The sequence below is a fragment of the Polistes fuscatus genome, unplaced genomic scaffold, assembly GCF_010416935.1.
Source record: "Polistes fuscatus isolate 324 unplaced genomic scaffold, CU_Pfus_HIC Scaffold7, whole genome shotgun sequence".
NCBI classification, from domain to species: Eukaryota; Metazoa; Arthropoda; class Insecta; order Hymenoptera; family Vespidae; genus Polistes; species Polistes fuscatus.
The window spans coordinates 929,311-949,623 of record NW_025113151.1 but is presented as its reverse complement, the minus strand read 5'-3'; the positions used below and the strand labels follow the sequence as shown (position 1 = coordinate 949,623).

At 34.1% G+C, this 20,313-nt stretch overlaps 1 protein-coding gene across 1 annotated transcript; it reads left to right on the top strand.

Annotated features, from left to right (window-relative positions):
• Positions 1 to 224: 224 nt before the first annotated feature.
• On the top strand, positions 225 to 20,308 carry LOC122524118 (phospholipid-transporting ATPase VA). The gene is made up of 18 exons (XM_043646202.1): positions 225 to 834; positions 5,140 to 5,802; positions 5,893 to 6,072; positions 6,169 to 6,429; positions 15,169 to 15,444; positions 15,522 to 15,690; positions 15,775 to 16,128; positions 16,219 to 16,514; positions 16,588 to 16,770; positions 16,894 to 17,191; positions 17,273 to 17,705; positions 17,795 to 18,180; positions 18,256 to 18,543; positions 18,650 to 18,901; positions 18,982 to 19,086; positions 19,165 to 19,352; positions 19,464 to 19,625; positions 19,707 to 20,308. Exons 2-18 carry the CDS (start codon positions 5,150 to 5,152, stop codon positions 19,756 to 19,758), a joined length of 4,536 nt encoding a protein of 1,511 aa, XP_043502137.1. The 5' UTR covers positions 225 to 834; positions 5,140 to 5,149; the 3' UTR covers positions 19,759 to 20,308.
• The last annotated feature ends 5 nt before the right edge of the window (positions 20,309 to 20,313 follow it).

Below are 20,313 nucleotides of genomic sequence, written 5' to 3'. Positions count from 1 at the left end.
TGTATTTTCGTACTTTTACGCGTTTTAAATGATTAATGCATTTTGCAGTTTCATATTTACCGCCTGCGCGGAACACTTTGCGCACAACGAAGAAAATTGTCTGACTTGATCGAGATATCCTCCACTTAATTAAAGGGGCTGACCATTTAATATCCCTACTACTACTACTTTCTGAAAAGATGGCGCTAAGTGTCATGGCACCGTGCACGTTTGAGTCACCGTGTCAGTGTACCTACGACAGTCGGGTCGAGCGTTTGTTTGCCACGTTGGTTCTACTCCATACGATTGGGGTGGTGGGAGGTGTTGCATTAGTGAAGTGGTGGGAGGGGAATGGAACGGTGAACGGTGAACGTCAGTACGAAGAAGTTCGCGCGTTCTTCCGTGTCTCCTTTGGGTTGTTATGTGTGTACTTTAGTTATCTCTAACGGGTCGTCGATAAATATTCTCGTTCTACCGATTAAGTCATTCAAAAACCATTTGACGTACGTGGCACAATAATTCTTTTACCTATCGTATTGTTTAAATAATTCTCCTATTTTTTATTTTTGTCCGGAATTAAAAATAAATAATAAAATTTAATGAAAACACACAAAACAAATAAAAGTTATTAACTCTTTGGATGGTATATTCGTTCGAGTAGGATATTTTAATTTGATTTTAAAATCATACGTTGACGCGTTAAGCAAGGTGATTAGTTTCTTAACGATACGATGTGAAACGTAAGCAAAGAAGAAAGTTCGAAGACACTGTGCGGGGGAGAGAGACCAGTGCCATCCCTCGGATCAGGAAGCATTTTCCAAGGCCACGTGGACCACGTTGGGAGCCCTACAAAATGTATGTATTATTTTATTATTCTTTTATTAATGTACTTTATTTATCTTTATATTATACATATATTCAACGTATCGCGAACGTGTAGAGAAACTTTGTATTTGAAATTCAAATAATTATAGGATACAAATCGACTACTTTCAATTTCGAGTTAATATACTTTGAAAAATATGCGTTAAAACAGATCTTCCAAGGGAAATAAATCATTTCTTTGATGTTCTACGTTCCGAGACAATAATTTACGTTTGCTTTTAATTAAACAAAGTAGTAATTAAAACTCGTTTCAGATCGAAAAGAAATTCGAGACGCATACTTTTTATTATCTTTTCAAATTTGTTTCCGTGGAAATGAGAACGTTTCTCGCATTTTTAAATGTATTCGTTTGTTATATTTTTTTATTTTTTTTTTTGTTAACCAATCTAGGTAAAATAAAAAATAGTTTTCACATTTCGCGTACGAAAATAAATACGTAGACACGGTTTAAAATAGAATCCCATGAACGGTATTAGAATCGTATTTGTATGTGAGTCGTAATGTTGTCTGATCCCAAGAAAGGATAAAGAGGACAGACGGAGTATTTTCTATTCTTCATTCAATTATTCCTTGTAAAACTTCGTGCAGTATAGATATTGCTATAAAAATGTTGTGTAACAAAAAAAAAAAATAACTGAATATACGCGTACACGCATACACGCAAATAAAAAATCCCAAAAAAGAAGTAGAAATATCAAAATAATATTGTATTAATTTTGATTGTGTGTGTAGCAAGACGGAATATTAGATCCTAGTAGATTTTAATTATTCGATTCACGTTATTTACTAGAGCATATCAAACGATCGATCGATCGATCGACCAAAGCGAGAATATAAATCAGAGACATTAACGAAAGAATCTTGTCTGCGTATATGTAACAATGTAGAAATGTGTGCGTGTGCGTGTGTGTTTGTCAGAGAGGCAAGCATAAATTAGTTACGCGATCTTGGATCATTTATCTCTTTTTATTGGCTTCGTCTTTCGTTGAGAATGATTCTCTTCTCCGACGATCATGATGAAAAATAAAAAGAGAAACACAAAAAGAGAGAGAAAGAGAGACTATTAATTCTTCAAAGTATTTTTAAATATATACTGCGTGTATCCTGTTAAATGCTATGGTCAAATATCGCAGATCTTTCATGGTCCTTTATAAAGTAATCTTTTCTAGAAAAATATTTCAATTTTTAAAGACAAAAATTGAACGATTTATTACAATTATTTTATAGATGATATTGTTGTTAAAATTGTTACATGGATATTATGAACAACTTTAATCGATATTGTAATATCGATTAGAATTGAAAGAAAAATGATGAACTTTTAAATTTATTAGATAACATTTAATTGAAATATTTGTGTTTATAAGATCGTTAAGATCTTATAGATTTGATCATTGTCATTTAAATTCGGTCTTTATTATTCTTGAATATATATATATATATATGTATATGTAAAGTGCATAAAGGTTTCGAAAATTACTTTGACCGTGAACTTTTACACGTGCGTATAGCAACGCGTTCGTAAAGTAAAACGTAAGTAATGGTAACTAGTTGTAATTCGTAAGAATAATCGATTGTCTTTTATTTTCCCTTCGTATTTTTTCTTTTTGAAGTTTTAACCGTGGATAAGAGGGAGGATTACGCGAATTTATCGATCAGCGAAATAGAGAATGTTTCGTTACGATTTTTTTATACAAATTATTTGCAAAGTAATAGAACTAAATCGTAAGCCACGAGTTACGTTAAATCAGTAGTTCATATAAAACAAAACTTATACTTAAATTATAGGATTTTTAAGGAAGACACATACGTGAACCGTTGTCATCGTGTGCATGTGTGTGATGAACCCTCATCTATACAACGTCAGTAGATGTTTATGCATATTTGTGGTTGATAGCTGGAAACACAGTAATAACTGTTACTTGCTATAGGATCTATCTATCTTCGAATAAACATTTCTTATGAAAAATTTAAAAAAAAAAAAATAAAAAGATAAACAACGTCGAATCGATGCTCCATCGAATTCCCCATAAGAATTTTCAATTAATATAAATATATATTTCATATTATTACAGTAATAAATATCTCAAGTATAAATGATTATTATATCAATTTATATATGAAATATATTATAGAATCATTGATAGATTTGAAACGTATAGATCTTGACGTTGTATAATTTTCATCCTAACAATTATTCGAATATAGAAAGAGCAAAGATCGAAAAGAAGCAGGAGTGGGGTGGAGGGGGTCGGGGGGTCGTTATTCTCGGTCACAAATTCGGTTGGTCATTTTGATTTAGTCTAGTTTCTAGGTGTCCTCCTCCTGTCCTCTTCTTCATTCTCACTGACCTAATTTCTATCGCTCGATTTTTCTACCCTTGATATTGTCCGTTTACATTAGGCGTTGGGATTTAGCTTGTGGCATCGATCGACCAGTGGAATCCTTTAGTTGGTGGTTCACGTGTACACACGCGACTCCGAGTGATTCCCAAACGATTATCCGAGAAACTAGGTGTACATAATTCAAATAATAAAAGAAGAAGAAGAAAAAAAAAAGTGAAATAAGTGCTGTCGTTTCGTATACCTAATCCATTTCTTTCTTTCTTTCTTATATGTTTTTTTTTTATTTTGTATAAATGCAAAGTACAACGATTTTCGAGAGAAGAACAGATCATTGTTTATTTTTAGCAATCCAGATTTAATCCGATCGGTTTATTTTTTTTTCTTCTTTTTTTTTCTCGAAAAGATAAATTCCAATTTAATCGCAGTTATACTTTTTTTTTTTGGTAAATGAGAAAGCATTTTCCTCGATTTCGTTCGAATTTCATTTTCTTTTTTTTTTCAAAAATAATATTCATAATATTCAATTTTGATAAAAATTCCGTGCAAATCGTTCAAGGTCTTGTTAACAATAATAGTGAATTTACGTTAGTATCTTTTCCTCGTACCGATATATAGTGGCAACGCGTGTTGGTCTAATCTAACAGATGCGTCAGACATCCTTCAAACTACGATAAGTTAACGTTTGTCATCGTTAATAACATTTATCGATATCATATTATTTACACGTAACCCATCATTGTCGAAAGTTTCATTATAATAAAAAAGTGTAACGTGATATATATATTACGATTATGCAATTAACTTTTACGTCTTACGTGGCACTCGAAAATGACCGAGAACAATTTTTGATTATATTTCAAACATACCAAAAATTTCCACTGCACGCATATTTTTTTTTCCATTCGAATCAAATTTTCAATAAAATAATATAACCATTATCTCGACGGGATTTTTTTCGAATTACTTTTTTATTCTTCGATAATTGCAAACATTCGATCTTTTTCTCTCCCCCTCTCTCTTTCTCAAAAAAAAAAAAGAAAAAATACTCGCGTTTTTGTCTTATCAAGTCTTTCAGGTTAACAACGTACGAATAATATATATACGAGAGAAAGAGAGAGAAAGAAAGAAAGAGAGATAAGGTGGCTTACATTAGATACGCTTTTTGCTAACCATATGCATAGATAGAACGTCATCTTTTCGTTCATTTAGTCGGTGACCGTGTAAACGACAGCATCATCAAAGTGTTTCCTTCTTTTTCTCTCTTTTTTTCGGATCTATTCGTTCGCGAATAATTATAAATTAAAATTAAAATAAATAAATAGAAGAAGAAAGAAAAAAAAATATATATATATATATATATGCACACATATACAAAATGTTGGTTAATTTTAATAATAGCATAATTCTGTCGAACCAGTGCAAGTGCACCCAATGTGCAGAAGAGAGTCATCGTTTCCAAGTGGATTACGACGTTGCTTCCTGAATATCCTATATCTCTCTCTCTCTCTCTCTTTCTCTCTTCTTTGTGGGTGTTGTACGATCGTAAAAATAGAACAGGCCGAGTAGATTTTCTTTCGAAGCAATTTTCGGATCTCGTTTCGATCATCGATATTATTCGCGAATATTCGATCCGATTAAAAATGTATTTCCGAGATAGTAGGGATTTTTTATTCTTTTTTTTTTTTATAGGTATTCGGATCGAACATAAATATTTGGAAAAGTATCGATAATTTAATTCTTATCTCGTGTATCAAAACTAAAAATCATACGATTAATTGATTATGAAGAAAACATCGTACGTCGATAACACGTGGAAATCGATGATAAGATTTCGATCGATGCGATATAGTCGTAATCGGTGAACGCTATGCTTCTTTTAGTTTGTTTAATGAATAAAGGATAGTTTGAAGATAAAGGAATACGTTTGTAGATGTGCCAGTATGTCCGAGAGAGGCATGCAAGAAGCAGCTTGCGAGGAGGAGATCGAGAAACAGGCTTCTCTTTACGTATTCCCGGGTGTTTCTCGTCAGCAACAACAACAACAGCAGCAACAGCAACAGCAACAACAGCAGCAACAACAACTTCAAGGGAGTACCAACATATCGTCCCTTCAAGTTACACCGTCATCGGCACCAACCATATTTGGTTCTATGAGAAACAACGATGTCGGGGAGATCAAGGATATCGAAGATCTTTCATCTCGTGGAAGAAGAAGACCTTATTCGAAGACACATGCCAGATCTGCCAGTCACGGTGGTGTTCTGGCAAGCTCGAGCGTTACCTCAAACTCTGTACCTTATCATCAAACTACTTGGCAAACGCCCTGGCAAACTGGTGGATCGTATTTAGGACCTTTACCATCTATAACTGGGCCGATCCGTCCCTCGGCATTAAAGAAACCAGGACACCAAAGAGCCTTCAGTCAAGGACAAGTGGTGGACGTCCAAAACACCCAACTTCCCGTCGTTACTGGACACAGTCGAGTTGGCTCGAGAACAGATTTTATTTTACCACCTGGACACAGAGAGGAATCCCGGCCTTCTACGGCTGGGAAAGTACCCTCCTTTCGTGGACACTCCAGGCAAGCCTCCAGGTAAATGAATCTTTTACACCTCATCGATTGATTTATATTGAAATAATCGATGCATTAGGTTTTCTTTGATTTATATTCGAACGATTACAGATCGGAATCAATCTACACGATAAGACGTAGCGCGGCCCCACCATTGTGGAGAAGAATTTGGGCTCGTTGTTTCGGACCCTTACCCGAGGAACCTCGATTAAGGACTATCGTACCTAATCACTTGGTACCACCTAAAACTCCCAAGAGTCAGCATCCAAATGGGGCAAGAGTAGACAATAGGTTAGATCTTAATGATTAAGATAGAAAAGCAAACGTTGTTATAATAATCAAACGTTCGACGATTTATTCGTTACTTTTGTCCATGAACAAATGTAGGGTACGCACAACGAAGTATACGACCCTGAGCTTCCTACCACGTAACTTGCTGGAACAGTTTCACCGTGTTGCTAATTTATACTTCATATTAATCGTCCTACTTAATTGGGTACCGGCTATCAATGCCTTTGGAAAGGAAGTGGCAATGATCCCGGTGGTATTTGTATTGGGTGTTACCGCGTTGAAAGATTTTTTCGAAGATCGAAGAAGATTGGCCAGCGATCGTAGAGTCAACAATTCAACCTGTCGAGTTTACGTTGGGTAAATATTCATTAATCGTAATAATATTATTTATACGGTCACTATTATATTGTATAATAATTCATTGACAATTTATTGTGATTAACAAAATGGTTAATAATCATTTTCGCATGAAAATGATACGCGTAATAGTTTCGTCGAGAGCTAATAGAAATGTGATAGAAATCTAAACGTGGAAAACTGATGAGGAGGAGTCAGAGTCCCTCGGAAAGGTTGCTCCTTCTTCGACCGCGGAATTTCGATCGATCGATACCAATGCGGTTGTCGTTTCGAAGCATTTAGGTCGACTACCAACGTTATACACATATATATTTGTATATATAAACATATGTGTGTGTGTGTGTGTGTGTGGGTATGTGGGGGAGATCGAGAGAGAAGAGTGTCTCTTGCTTTTGTCTTACATTCAATCGTATACTTTCTTCGGTACATATCAATTATATACTGTACACACACACACACACACATATATTATAATAGATAAGGTATAATTTAAAAAAAAATATTTCGAGATAGATATATATATATATCGGTATTAACAGGCTTTGTCTTTTTTTCCTTTCTTATCTTTTATCATTTAAATTACCTTGTTGCTTCCGTTAAATCCCTTCTTTTTTTTTTTTTATTTTTTTTTTTTCTTTATTTCTCACTCTCTCGGTTTTACATTTTTTTCTTCTCACTTTTTAATCGAAAAACGTCACATATGTTTTCTAACGATTAGAAACAAAACGTACGAATCGAGTGATTCCAGAGAGAAACTTCTCGTTTAAAGTGAGTTTTCTTTTTCTTTGCATGCCATGTTGTTGGATTCCTTAACAGATAGATTGAAGAGGTCATGGTTGTGGTAAATCTCTTTCTCTCTTATTTTAACATACACATACATACACACACACACATTGCAGAAACACCTGTACACCCACGTATACAAATACTTGTCTTGTCAGTTTTTACACAAATCAACACAGAAACGTGTCATTTAATTTTGATCCACGAGTTAGATTCAATTGGCCAGAGTACAAATTGTTTGGTAAAATTTAGTGGAATAGGTGTTAACGAAAAAAAAAAATAGAAAAAAGGGTAAAAAGTGGGGAAGAATGATGGAGTTAGGGTGATATAGCGATGATAAAAGTCGACGATCGTTGGCGGTTTGATGACTGTACAATATCTTTTTATTTGTACTCGGTAGAATACTATATAGTGTGTCCCTAGAACGATCACGACACGGAGGTCATTTATAATGCAATTTAATCGCACGACTGCTAACATACACATACACGTACACTAATATATGCAAAGGTATCGATCTATTGTGATTCTGATACGCGTTAGTTTTTATTTACAACAAAAAAAATGAACAAAAAAAAATATATATATATATAAATTAAAAATCAAGAGATAAGATTGAAAATCCGCAATTCGCAGTTAAGTTTTTTTTTTTCGGTTTCCCCCCCCTAGATGATTTCTTTTATTCATTTATTCTTTTTTACTTGAAACATAAATTGACACGACCTTTAACACACGTGACTATCATATGCTCGTCACATTTCGTTATCGTTTTTTTTTCTCGTGGCAATTTATCCCCTTATCGAAGCTTTTACGTGCAGACTTAACGTGAACTTGTTAAACAACTTACATTAGTTTAACTATGATTCCGTCGAATAAAATAATCGAAAATATATCTCGATTACGTAACATATAACTTTATTTTTCTTCATTGTTGTTTCGTTTTATAATTTGTCGTAGAGAAAAATATTGTAAAAAGAATTTGTATGGATTTGGATTCCGTAGAAGGTGGGAACGATAGAGTCATCTAACAACTGTTGGATTTAATGGGTTTCATTTAATTATTTAACAGAGAGGGGGGGGATAGAGATAATAAAGTGTTGTCTTTCTTGTCAACTTGTGGTACAATATATTTCAATCCACTAATTTTCCATTATCTTCTTTTTGTGTGGATTCTAAAGACATCCTAAAGGATTATAAACTAATAAGATTAGGTTTGGATAAGAAGCTTCGGTACACGTGTACCTTGTTCTTCCCCCTCCTCACTCTTTCTCTTTCTGTTTCTATTACTTGTCTTTCTCTTCATTTAAATTCCATGTTCCTTGCGAGATCGTCATTCGAGAAACGTTCGATCGACGACGATTATCATTCATTTCTGGTCAATTGGAAATAACGTAGGCGGTTCGTGACACACTGCCCACATTTAAATGTTAACCCTTTGCACTCGAGCGGCGCCTATACGGCGCCCAACCAATTTCAAAACTAATTACAGAATGTAATATTTATCAAAGTTTGTTTTTTTTTCGACATATAAATGAATGAACCGATGATATTTTATTATTTCTATACGCTTGTTTGTTTATAAATGTTTTTAAAGTACCTGTAAAAAAGCAAAGGGTTAATTCTGATTATTTAGTTGAACTATCATTTTTCTATCTCATGTTATGATCTTGAAATTATATTCGATCATTTCCATGATTGGATTAAGTTCCAGACAAAATATATACGCGAAATTTGATTCATTTATGTTACCAATTGCTACAATGATGTTTTTTCCATCGAGCTTAAATTTATTTCATCCACGTGTTGAATCAAAAAGAGAAAAAAAAAAGAATAATAATAGAGTTGAACGAGGTGTAAATATTTAGTAAATGAAAGAGACCACTTATTTTAGGATCAATGTATGTAATATTATTCTAATGTATTCACGATCGAAGAAAGGACCCTGTTGATTTTGCATAACGAGGAGGTACACTTCGACCAACAAGTAAAAACCATCCTCTTGCATCTTCTTATATTTCTATCTCTTTCTCTTTCTGTTTCTTATCGTTTGCGGTTTCTTTGAAAAATACTTTGATAACGTAACGGATAGAAAGATCGATCGGTTACACCAAAGTCCCGATCGTTTCTCTCTTTTTATTCGCATTGCTTGCGAGACTATGCGAATTCCCACAACTTGTTTCTTTAGCTACACCACCAACACAACGATGTTCTACAGTGTTCTTTGTCTACTCTTATCGGACATTGACTCCTCGATCGAAAAGAAATATTCTTTCCTTTCTTTCTTTAAATTTAACTCTTCCACAATCTTCTTTTTTTTTCTCTTTTTTTTTCTCTTTTTTTTTATAAGTCAAAATACAATCCGATTGATTGGTTCCGACACACCGATCAATCAGCAGACTCTCGGTGGTCGTCTTTTTTTCGCGGTTATTCATTTCAAATCAATCATTTTTCGTTCCACTTTGTATTCCACTTTGTTTTTTGTTATTGTTGAAATAAAGAAGAAGAAGAAGAAAAAAAAAAGTGGAAATTAATATACCATGTCGTAGGCATCGATCATTTTGCATGATAGGTCGAGTTAATACATATAATCGAAATTTCTGTTTACGTTGGGATAATCGATAGAGAAAAACGTATTTGTAGTCGCATACGAAATGATCCATTTCAATCGTGGTTTTTTAAAAACAATACAAAAGAAATACACAAGCACACCCATATCTATACGCGTCCAATAAGAGGAGGACGTACATTTTCGCAATACTTATCCTCATCATTTATACGAGAGCAATATCTAACCAAGGTCTTTCACATTTATTACCATAGAATATTTTTCATGGTCAAACCGAGCAAAGCACGTATAAATTACGTTACATGCAGTTAGATAGAGAAAGATGGAAGCCCACGCATACTGCTCGACAAAAAAAAAACTTGTGCAAGAAAGAGATTGCTCGAAGTTCTTAAGCATCGATTAGAAAATCGTATATTTCTGTTAAACAAGATTAAGAATGAGAAGATTAGGAAGAAAAAGAAGGATTCTTTATATAATATTTGTAATAATAAAGGAAATAGTATTATAAAACCCATTTTATTAGAAATTAATCATTTTATTTGGATATTTTATTTCATTTTATTTAATCATTTTATTTAGAAATTTTATTTAATTTTATTTAATCATTTTATTTCGAAATTTTATTTAATTTTATTTAATCATTTTATTTCGAAATTTTATTTAATTTTATTTAATCATTTTAATTAGAAATAATCATTTTGTTTATATATTTGCGTATAAAAATCGGACGAATGTTTCCCTCAGGGTTTTTCCTTACCCAAGGTTCAAATTTTCTCAATGATTGCATATACGTTTTTTTTTTCTGCATATCCATTAAACTCGGTTTCGTCACGTCCTATTTGTGAATACTCTTGAAGTATACTTAGCACAGAATCAACGTAACCTTCTTCATACGTATATATTTTATTTGTTCCGATTCGTGTGTGGTGGTGGTGGTGGTGGTGTGTTCTTTTTCTCATTTTTTTTTATCTATTATCTATGTTGATTTCTGTCATCGTTTCCTTCCTTCCAAGTTTCAGAGAAATATTAGCTACGAAATCGTGTTGAAAATTTATCGCTTATCTCGTTTGCACCTTTATTGACACGACACTTATTAAAGGTGCGTCCAGATCGAGCACAATCTTACCTGCCGAGATGTTTAACGATTTCACAATCGAACGTTTGAAATTATTTGAAAATTCATTTAATAATAGTATATCGACATTTTTGTTATTTTCATTAGAAAATTTGTCTTTTTTTCTTTTCCTTTCGGAAAACTCTCGTTGTCAGAATATTTTCGAATTTGTTTCGATGTAAAAAAAAATAGTATTTTCCTTTTCCATCAGACACATCTTTTATAATAGTATCTCATATAAGGATAATATTAGAAATAATTAGATAATAATTAGAAAATAATTTGCTTAGTTGATGATATTTCTCAAAATGATGTTGGAAATTTTATTCGTGTGAGATTATCGGTATCATTAAAACGTGTAATTTAGTTTGCCAATAATTATTTTCATATATCAAATCAATGTTTTATCTAACGTATGATTGTTTGTATTACGTTTAATAGATTTCAACAAAAAATATGTGTATCCAATTTAGATTTATTATCGTAATATAATTTCGTAATAAAATTCCTATTCGAGTAATCTAATAATTTAAGTAAAATGTTTGTGTGTTTGTGTTTGTGTGTGTTAGAACTACCGAGTCGTATATCTCAACCACGTTATCGATATCTTTTCTAATCTCATAAAAAGCAACGTACGTTTTCAACTTCCTCCCTTTTACTTGTTTTATGATTATACTTGAAAACGAACAAAGATAGGATGAGCTAACGAACGAGTTCACTGTTTACGTTGGTGGTGAGTTCATTTTCCAAATAATAAAACGTAAGTGCAACAACGTTTTCTTGTTTATTGCAGTTTGATGACTTGAAAACCACCACCACCACCACCACTTCTTCTTCTTCTTTCTTTTTATTCATTTTCTTTTTGAAATCGTTAACATCGACCTTTACCTACTTCGTCAAATCGTTCTGACCTTAATTGGCTTTTCTTTTCTTTTCTTTCATTTCCATCAGATCGCGAAGTAATAGATAATTTGAAGAAGACTATAGTAAATTAATCATCCGAATGAGAAACACGCGATGTAGGAAATAAATTCTAAAGAAATCATTCCTGTTCTATTATTTTTTTTTTTAAAACAGTACAAAGAAACAAATCCAAATATTTGTTAGTCCTTATCGTCAAAAGAATGATACTTTTGTGGTGTAAATGAGGAAAAAAGAAAATGAAACTTGTTACTTGTCTTTTCATCATAGGAAACAGGATGGTGTCAATTAGTTAGGGGGAAGTAGAGAATATCTTTTATTATTACAGTATGACAATAAAACCGGTTAACGCATTTACATGTGCATTCAAACACACACACACATATACAAAGATATAGGACTACAAAAAAATGTTGACTCATATCTCCTCTTACAAGGATTTAGATCTATTTTTTCTTTTTTTTTTTGTTTCTCGTTGAAGTTAATTAAGCGTATCAATTATTTAACAAATTATCTAATGTTTACTTAAACGAACAAAATACTAAACGTTTAATAATAGTATTCATCATCGGTGTGTATATTTAACGTGAGTGCAACTATGAAAGTATGATGCGGATGAATACGCAAAGTACTTTTATGTGTTGCCTTTCGATTTGCGTGGTATTATCTCGTTGAAGAAGAACTTGTGGAGGAAAAGGAGAAGGAAGAGGTGGTGGTTGTGGTGGTGGTTATGGTGGTGGTGGTGGTGAAGGAGGAGAGGGTGGAAGATCCTTCGGACTTTCCACCTTCCTCCTTCTCCTCTTCCTTCATCTCCTTTTTCTTCTTCTTCTTCTTCTTCTGCTTGGAACGAGTGCCGTTAAGTATTGCATGACGTCACCAGTTACATCATTACAAACCATGCGTGTTAGGAGGAACATGTGGGACACATATTTGTACTTTTACATCTCTCGCTCTCTCGGTTTTTCCATGGGCAACGTTAAAAATAAAGAAAAATTATATCAATCGATTAATTAATATTATCATTAAACATGTTTAATTATTTCTATCTCTTAATATAGAATGACAATTTAACAGTGCAATAGGCAGAAAAACGTCGTTACGAAACAGGCAACTTGCCTAAATTAAAGAATGAAGAAGAATATAGAATGAAGATTTTAGCCAATTGGGATTTAATTAATATATATATATATATTTTTAATAATAATATAATATATTTAAAAATATAATATAATATATTTATATATATTTATAATTATGTTTATTTATAATTATAAAAATATAATATACATATATATATTTTTTTTTAATTTAGAAACGATTAGTGTAAAATGCGAGATATTTGTTGATACAAATCATGCTAATGTTATATTCATAAAAAAAACATGAAAAAAAAAAATAATAAAAACTTAAAATAAATTTTTCTGTAAAGACACGTAGACGAGTCATCGTAATTATTATTATTATTATTGGATCAATCAATCTCTCTCTTTCTTTGATTAGATTTTTCTCCATACGAGAAGAAATATATTTCTAATCAAGGTTTTCCTCTTATCTTTTTTAGCTTCGCGTAAATAATAAAAGGGGGATTTGATGGAATCAAGGTTTCTAGACTTTTGCTATTTTAAAGATACTTATTATAGTTTGTACGTACGTTCTTACGTTCGTTCGTTCGTTCATTTCAAGCAGCGAATATTGTATATTGGCGATTGGTTGATTTGGCCTTCAATCACGATCGGTGATATATCCGATCACGTATCTAACAATAACTCAACTGTGTGGCATACCGTTGCATCAAAACTTTATTAGTTGTTGGATACTTTTGAGAAATTACTAATATTTTTCATTAGATTTTTATTCCATTGAAAGAAAACCCTCCCTCTCCCCCCTCCCACTCTCCCCATTACGTTGATCTAATCTCAAATGTCATATATTAAATCTAAATAAGAAAGATCGTTTATTTGAAGCATCAACGTTGAAACGTTTCTAGTTTACTTTGGTCCAACTTCAAAGATATTCAGTTTAGTCTGCTGATTATCTTCAAACGTGCTTTTAAAAGTAACCATCGTACAATATTGTTCTGGGGTTTAAACACGCAGTCGTATAAATGTCTCCTTTTAAAATGTATATATATTCAAACTTTTGGCATTTGATATTTGAGCGAATGAAAATGGAAATTCGTTAGACTCGAGACGGGTATCGAAAAATTTCCAATTAAACAAATTCGAATTTTGTATAAATTGAAAAGAATAGATATAATTTTTTTGTTTTGTTTTTTATCAAATAAATTAAAAACTATGTCAAATATATAACGGAAATGAATCATTCGTGTTTGACGACATTGAAGAAAGAACGTATTCGTATTTTCGATTTAATTGCAATTAAAAAAAAAAAAATGAAGTAAGTTTAATTGTCTCACGACATAGTTAGTAGTATCGTGACAAAGTATCATTTCTATAATTGCAAACGAGTCGGCCTAAATTGTACAATTTTATGAAATACAAATAAAAAAAAATAATAATAATAATAATAATGAACGGGTTATTAAATGTAATGGATAAAACACAAGTAGTAGTCTACAGGGTCCGTGTCTGTCTGTTTCTCTTAAGTTTTCTCCTATGTCGGGTTAATTTAAATGTCACGCGACTCGAAGTCAGTCGTCACGTTGTATATGTCATTCTGTTTTTTCCATAGATAGATAGATACGTTGGCTAGTAAAGGCATTGAAAGGTTGCACAAAAGGTCTCGGTCTTGGTCTCGGCCTTCCAACTCTCTCATTACGATCAATGACGCGTAACAGCATCGTCATAAAGATTCAATCCTCTCTCAAATTCGATCCTATCAATCTTCCCGTTGTCTCCTTTAGTTTCGTTTTTACTTTTTTTCTTTTTTTTCTAATACTTCCCTGGCTCGAACAAACGAGCAAACTGTTTCTAATTTAGCAAAGTTCCGTTGAATAAAATGAATAATAATTTAATAAATAAAAGAAAGAGTTCATTTATATAGATTAGGAAGATAATAAACGATAGGACATGTATATATCGTTAATGAACCACTTTCATTGTTTTCCCAAGTTGAACTGAATCGATGTCTTTGTCTTCTTCCGTTGTATTCCACTACTACTGTGTAAGTATTTTGCATTAGTTGAATCAACTTGGCAAACCTTACAATGTCTCTTCCTCCTCCTCCTCTTCCTCCTGCTCCTTTTATGTAATACTTTGTTAAAACCATTTTGTATATTTGTTTTTGTTAATTCGTGTAATTTTGTTTAAAATTAAATTAACCCGTTTAACATTGGATACCTTAGAAACGAGATATTATTCTTAAGAGATAGTTTTATTTGTTCTTGATGTTTCAGGGAAGGAGGCAGATACATGCAGGTGGCATGGAAGGACGTAAAGGTCGGTGACCTGGTGCACCTTTCAAACAACGAAGTAGTCCCAGCCGATCTTTTACTTCTTCGTAGCAGTGATCCTCAGGGTTTAGCTTATCTCGATACTTGTAATTTAGACGGTGAAACGAATTTAAAACAACGACAAGTGGTACGTGGTTTTTACGAATTGCAGGATACATTTCAACCTGCTAAATTTCGTTCCATGGTAGAAGTTGATCAGCCTAGTACTAGGATATACAGGTAAACGATCATTATTTGTCTATCATTTGTTTAACATTTGAAACAACACCACCAATTACGATGAACATCTCTTTTAGATTTCACGGTGCTGTCGTTCATCCAAATGGCGGCAGAGTACCTGTTTCAACGGAGAATCTATTACTCAGGGAATGTTTATTAAAAAATACTGATTTTATCGAAGGCATTGTGGTCTATGCTGGACATGAGACCAAAGCAATGCTAAATAATGGTGGGCCTAGGTACAAAGTAAGTTTTCAATCGGATTAAATCAATGAAACCTTTGTCAGAATTCATTGGTTTCCTTTTGACGATGAAATTTGATGCTTGCAGCGTTCTCGTTTGGAGAAAAGGATGAACTGCGACATCATTTGGTGCGTTGCAATCCTGTTATTGCTGTGCGTGATCGGTGCAATCGGTTGTCGATTATGGTTGTCGTCATTTTCATCGAAACTTTTTATCCCTTTTCTTCCGTTGTTACAAGAACCCAATGTCGAGGGTATGATCACATTTTGTACGTTCGTTATAATACTTCAAGTAATGATACCTCTGAGTTTGTACGTAACCATCGAGATGGCCAAAGTCGGACAGATTTATCATATCGGACGCGACAACTTTTTGTACGACAAAGAAACCGATCGGAGAGCTGAATGCCGTGCTTTGAACATCACCGAAGAGTTGGGTCAAGTAAGTTGAAGATTTATAAAAAGATAGAAAGAGAGAAGATCGATTAGAAATACAATCGAGACGCGAAGAATTAATATCGGAGTTTGTTAGGTTCAGTACATATTTTCGGACAAGACTGGTACATTGACGGAGAACAAGATGTTGTTCAGAAAGTGCGCGGTTGGTGGGCAAGATTATGCTCACGAAGGGGACGGTGAAAATATGATGCCTTGTCCAAGATTAAAAGAGGACTTGCTCATTGGTACTTTTCGGCATCGTTTGCAAGAGTTCCTTATTGTATTGGCAACTTGCAACACCGTTGTGGTTAATTCTCAACCGCATCACGATATTATGAACTCGAGTGGTCTCATAGAGAAACCACAGAAAAATGGAAGCGGACCAACTAGGTTGGTATTTGATATTTTCATCTTATGGAACTTTTTCGGTAATTATTATTATTATTACGATATTTCATTGTAGGTACGAGAGATTGTCCGAGTCTAGAAGCGTGACACCATCGCCATCACCATCGATACCACCCTTGCCGGTGTCTTCTACCCCACCCCCGAGTATCGCGGAAGACAACTCGTCGGCGATCTCATCGATCATCGATTCAGCGGCTGTTCTTAACGATACGCCTAAATTAAAAACTAAAGTGACTAGGTATGCTTTCGTTTCGTTAGGATAAATGAAAAGGGGGGGGGGGTGTCCGAAATGGAAATAATCTAATGTGGGATGATTTGATCGAGAAAAATTTGATTTCAAGGCTGCCCTCCTCGTTTGCAGGCCAAAATTGTTGAACATAACATCGATACCGAGCATAGGTTTGGGTTTGTTGTCGAGAAAACAATCGCCGAACGGTAGACAGAAAAGGCGTAATCTGTTGAGTCCAATTTTCGATATGAGTGGAAAGTCCGTTGAACAACTGACACCAACACCTGCCATCTACGAAGCTGAAAGTCCCGACGAGTTGGCATTGGTCAACGCTGCTAGAGCTTACGATGTGAAACTTCTCAAACGTACACCTCGTAATGCCATTATTTCACTGCCAGACAAGTCCATTCTCACTTACGAAATTTTATATGTTAGTAAAGAATTCTAATTAAAATCCAATATCAAGTTTTTCCATGCATATTTCCCATACGTATTCGTATGTGTATTTTAGGTTCTGCCTTTTGACTCCAGCAGAAAGTGTATGTCGGTTGTGGTACGTCATCCGTTGACCAGCGAAATCATTTTGTACAGCAAAGGAGCTGACACAACGGTGTTAGCGTCGTTGATATCGAGCGAAGAAAATTCAATGACGTCGGCTAAAATTAGACAGCAATTAAATTCGTACGCTCGTCAAGGTCTTCGTACATTGGTCATGGCAAGAAGATCTTTGACTCAACAGGAATACGAAACTTGGCGTAAAAAACATTTGGAAGCCGAATTGGCAACCGAAAATCGGGAACGTCGTATTAGAGACTCTTACGCGAGCTTGGAAAATCATATGACGTTGCTTGGGGCAACTGGGATAGAAGATAAATTGCAACCAGGTGTTCCAGAAACTATCGCTGCACTCGTTAACGCCGGGATCGTTCTTTGGGTTCTAACAGGTTTTTATAAAATACTTCAAATATGTCTTAGCCACAAAACATTTGGATAGAATCGATTGAATTTGAAATATTCGTTTGTTACTCGACAGGTGACAAACCCGAGACAGCGGTTAACGTTGCTTACTCGGCACGTTTATTTTCGCCAGCAATGCAACTGTTGCAATTGCAAACGAGATCTAAATCGGTCGCGGAAACTTTGATTCACGGGTATTTGGAATCGGCTAAAAAAGACAATGCCATCAGCGGAGGAGTTCATAATCGTACCGAGGATGGTATAATGATGTACGGATACGAAGTTGCTGAAAGGGATGCACATATGATAGGCAGTCCATGGCCAAGGAAACGTGCGCTAGTAGTCGATGGTAAAACGTTGACTGTCATACTTGACCCGAGATCTGGTTTAACAGGTCCGTTCCTTGAATTAACAAGAACCTGTTCCAGTGTACTAGCTTGTCGAGCTACGCCTCTTCAAAAGGTAAAATATATTTACCGCGTCATTGTCTTGGGTGCATATTTTTTTCTTTAACTTGACACTATCTTTTATTCGCAGGCTTATATCGTTCGTATAGTGAAGGAACAACTGGGAATGAGAACATTGGCCATCGGTGATGGTGCTAATGACGTGAGCATGATACAAACGGCCGATGTTGGTGTTGGCATCTCTGGTCAGGAAGGTACACAAGCGGTCATGGCTGCTGATTTTGCTATTTGCAAATTTTCAATGCTAAATAGACTTTTACTCTTGCACGGGCATTGGTGTTACGATAGATTGTCGAGAATGATATTGTATTTTTTTTATAAAAATGCTACTTTCGTATTCCTCATCTTCTGGTTCCAGGTATACACATGAGTATTTTTATTATAATTATTATTTATATTCTTTTTTTTTTTTAAATTGTGATTAGATAATTTCGTTGAATATTTTCAATTTGTTTTTCATACAGTTTTACTGCGGTTTCTCTGGCTCCGTAATGATAGATCAAATTTATCTGATGCTATACAACCTGTTGTTCACATCACTACCTCCACTTATATTAGGTGTATACGATCGAATAACCACACCAGATGTTTTACTTTCTAATCCGGAACTTTATAAAAGGGGAAGACTGGGTTTAGTTTATCGACCTTTTTCCTTTTGGATCACCATGGCCGATGCCTTTTACGAGAGCATCGTCATATTTTTTATCATCTTCATAGTTAGTATACATCGGTTTAGATTAATTAACAAATTCATATGAATTTTCTTTAATCTTTATTAATATATTTTTTTTCTTAGACTTATTATGATTCGACCATCGATATCTGGGAATTTGGAACGACCATAACTACGGCATGCATTTTTTCAATGCTTTTACATGCATCCATCGAAACGAGATCTTGGGTAAATGTCGATTATGACAATGAAATCAAATTAGAATCTCTATGAATGATAATATCATAAATGATTCATCAATTTCAGACGATAATTCACGTTGTTGCTATAATGGGATCGCTTTTCACCTTTATGGGATTCTGCTTAATATACAATGCAGTTTGTGTAAATTGCATGGGTTTACCAGGTTCATACTGGGTTATGGAAATGGCAATTACAAGGCATACTTATTGGCTTTCTGTGATATTAACATCAGTTCTAACCGCATTACCGAGGTATTTTTTATAAAATGAATTTAATTAGAACAACAATTGTGTGTGTGCGTGTGTGAAACAATTTCAAAGTTTGCACATTATCGATTCTATTCTCGTTCGATGCGATTCAAGATTGACGTACAGAAGTGCGAGATCGACATTGGTACCTGATATGATACAACGTGCAACTGTTGCGGTTTCGAAAACTCAGGGACGTAGACAGCGGATCGCTGAAAGGGCCAATTCTAGTTTTATAACAGGTTGGTCTCGTTCGAGTCAACAAAACACTACCAGGTAATTTTAATTTCAATTAACAAATGATTTCGATATTAATGAATTATTCGTTTCCTCTATTTGAAATATCATTTTCAACAGACCAAGAAGTTACGGGAATCCTAACGAAGCATTGACAACCATCGTTGCGTGACAGCACATTTCAAATCGAACCAAGAAGACGAAGACTGCTTATCGCCTTAGGTCGATAATACTGCCAAGACCAAGATTTTTCCTAATAATCAGCGAGGTTGATTTTTAAATGGGACCTTTCTAAACAACAACATCGCATCTACGTTGTTCTCGTTGTTCGTCGAGAATCTCGACGAATTCAAATTACTTATCGTTGCTGTCAAAACGTTTAGCAACAGCTTTTCCCGGTTGTTGCTATGCATTTCGAATTTTGTTTCTTTTTTTTTTTTTAGCATCATGCTTTTAATTTTAATCGTGGTGGCCTTAAAAAGAAAAAAGAAGAAGAAGAAAAGAAGAGAAATTTTATTAGACTCTTTATTCGTTGCATTTCAAGGCTGTGAATTTTTAGGGACCAAGACTGTCTTATAGTCAAATTCTCTCTCTCTCTCTCTCTATCTATCTCTATCTCTTTCTCTATCTCTCTCTAAAATGTCGATCGGTTTTAACGGGTTGAAAAGAAAAACGTTTTAGTGAAAGTCATCGCTTTGAGTTAGAGTGATAGTGTTAATGGGTAAAG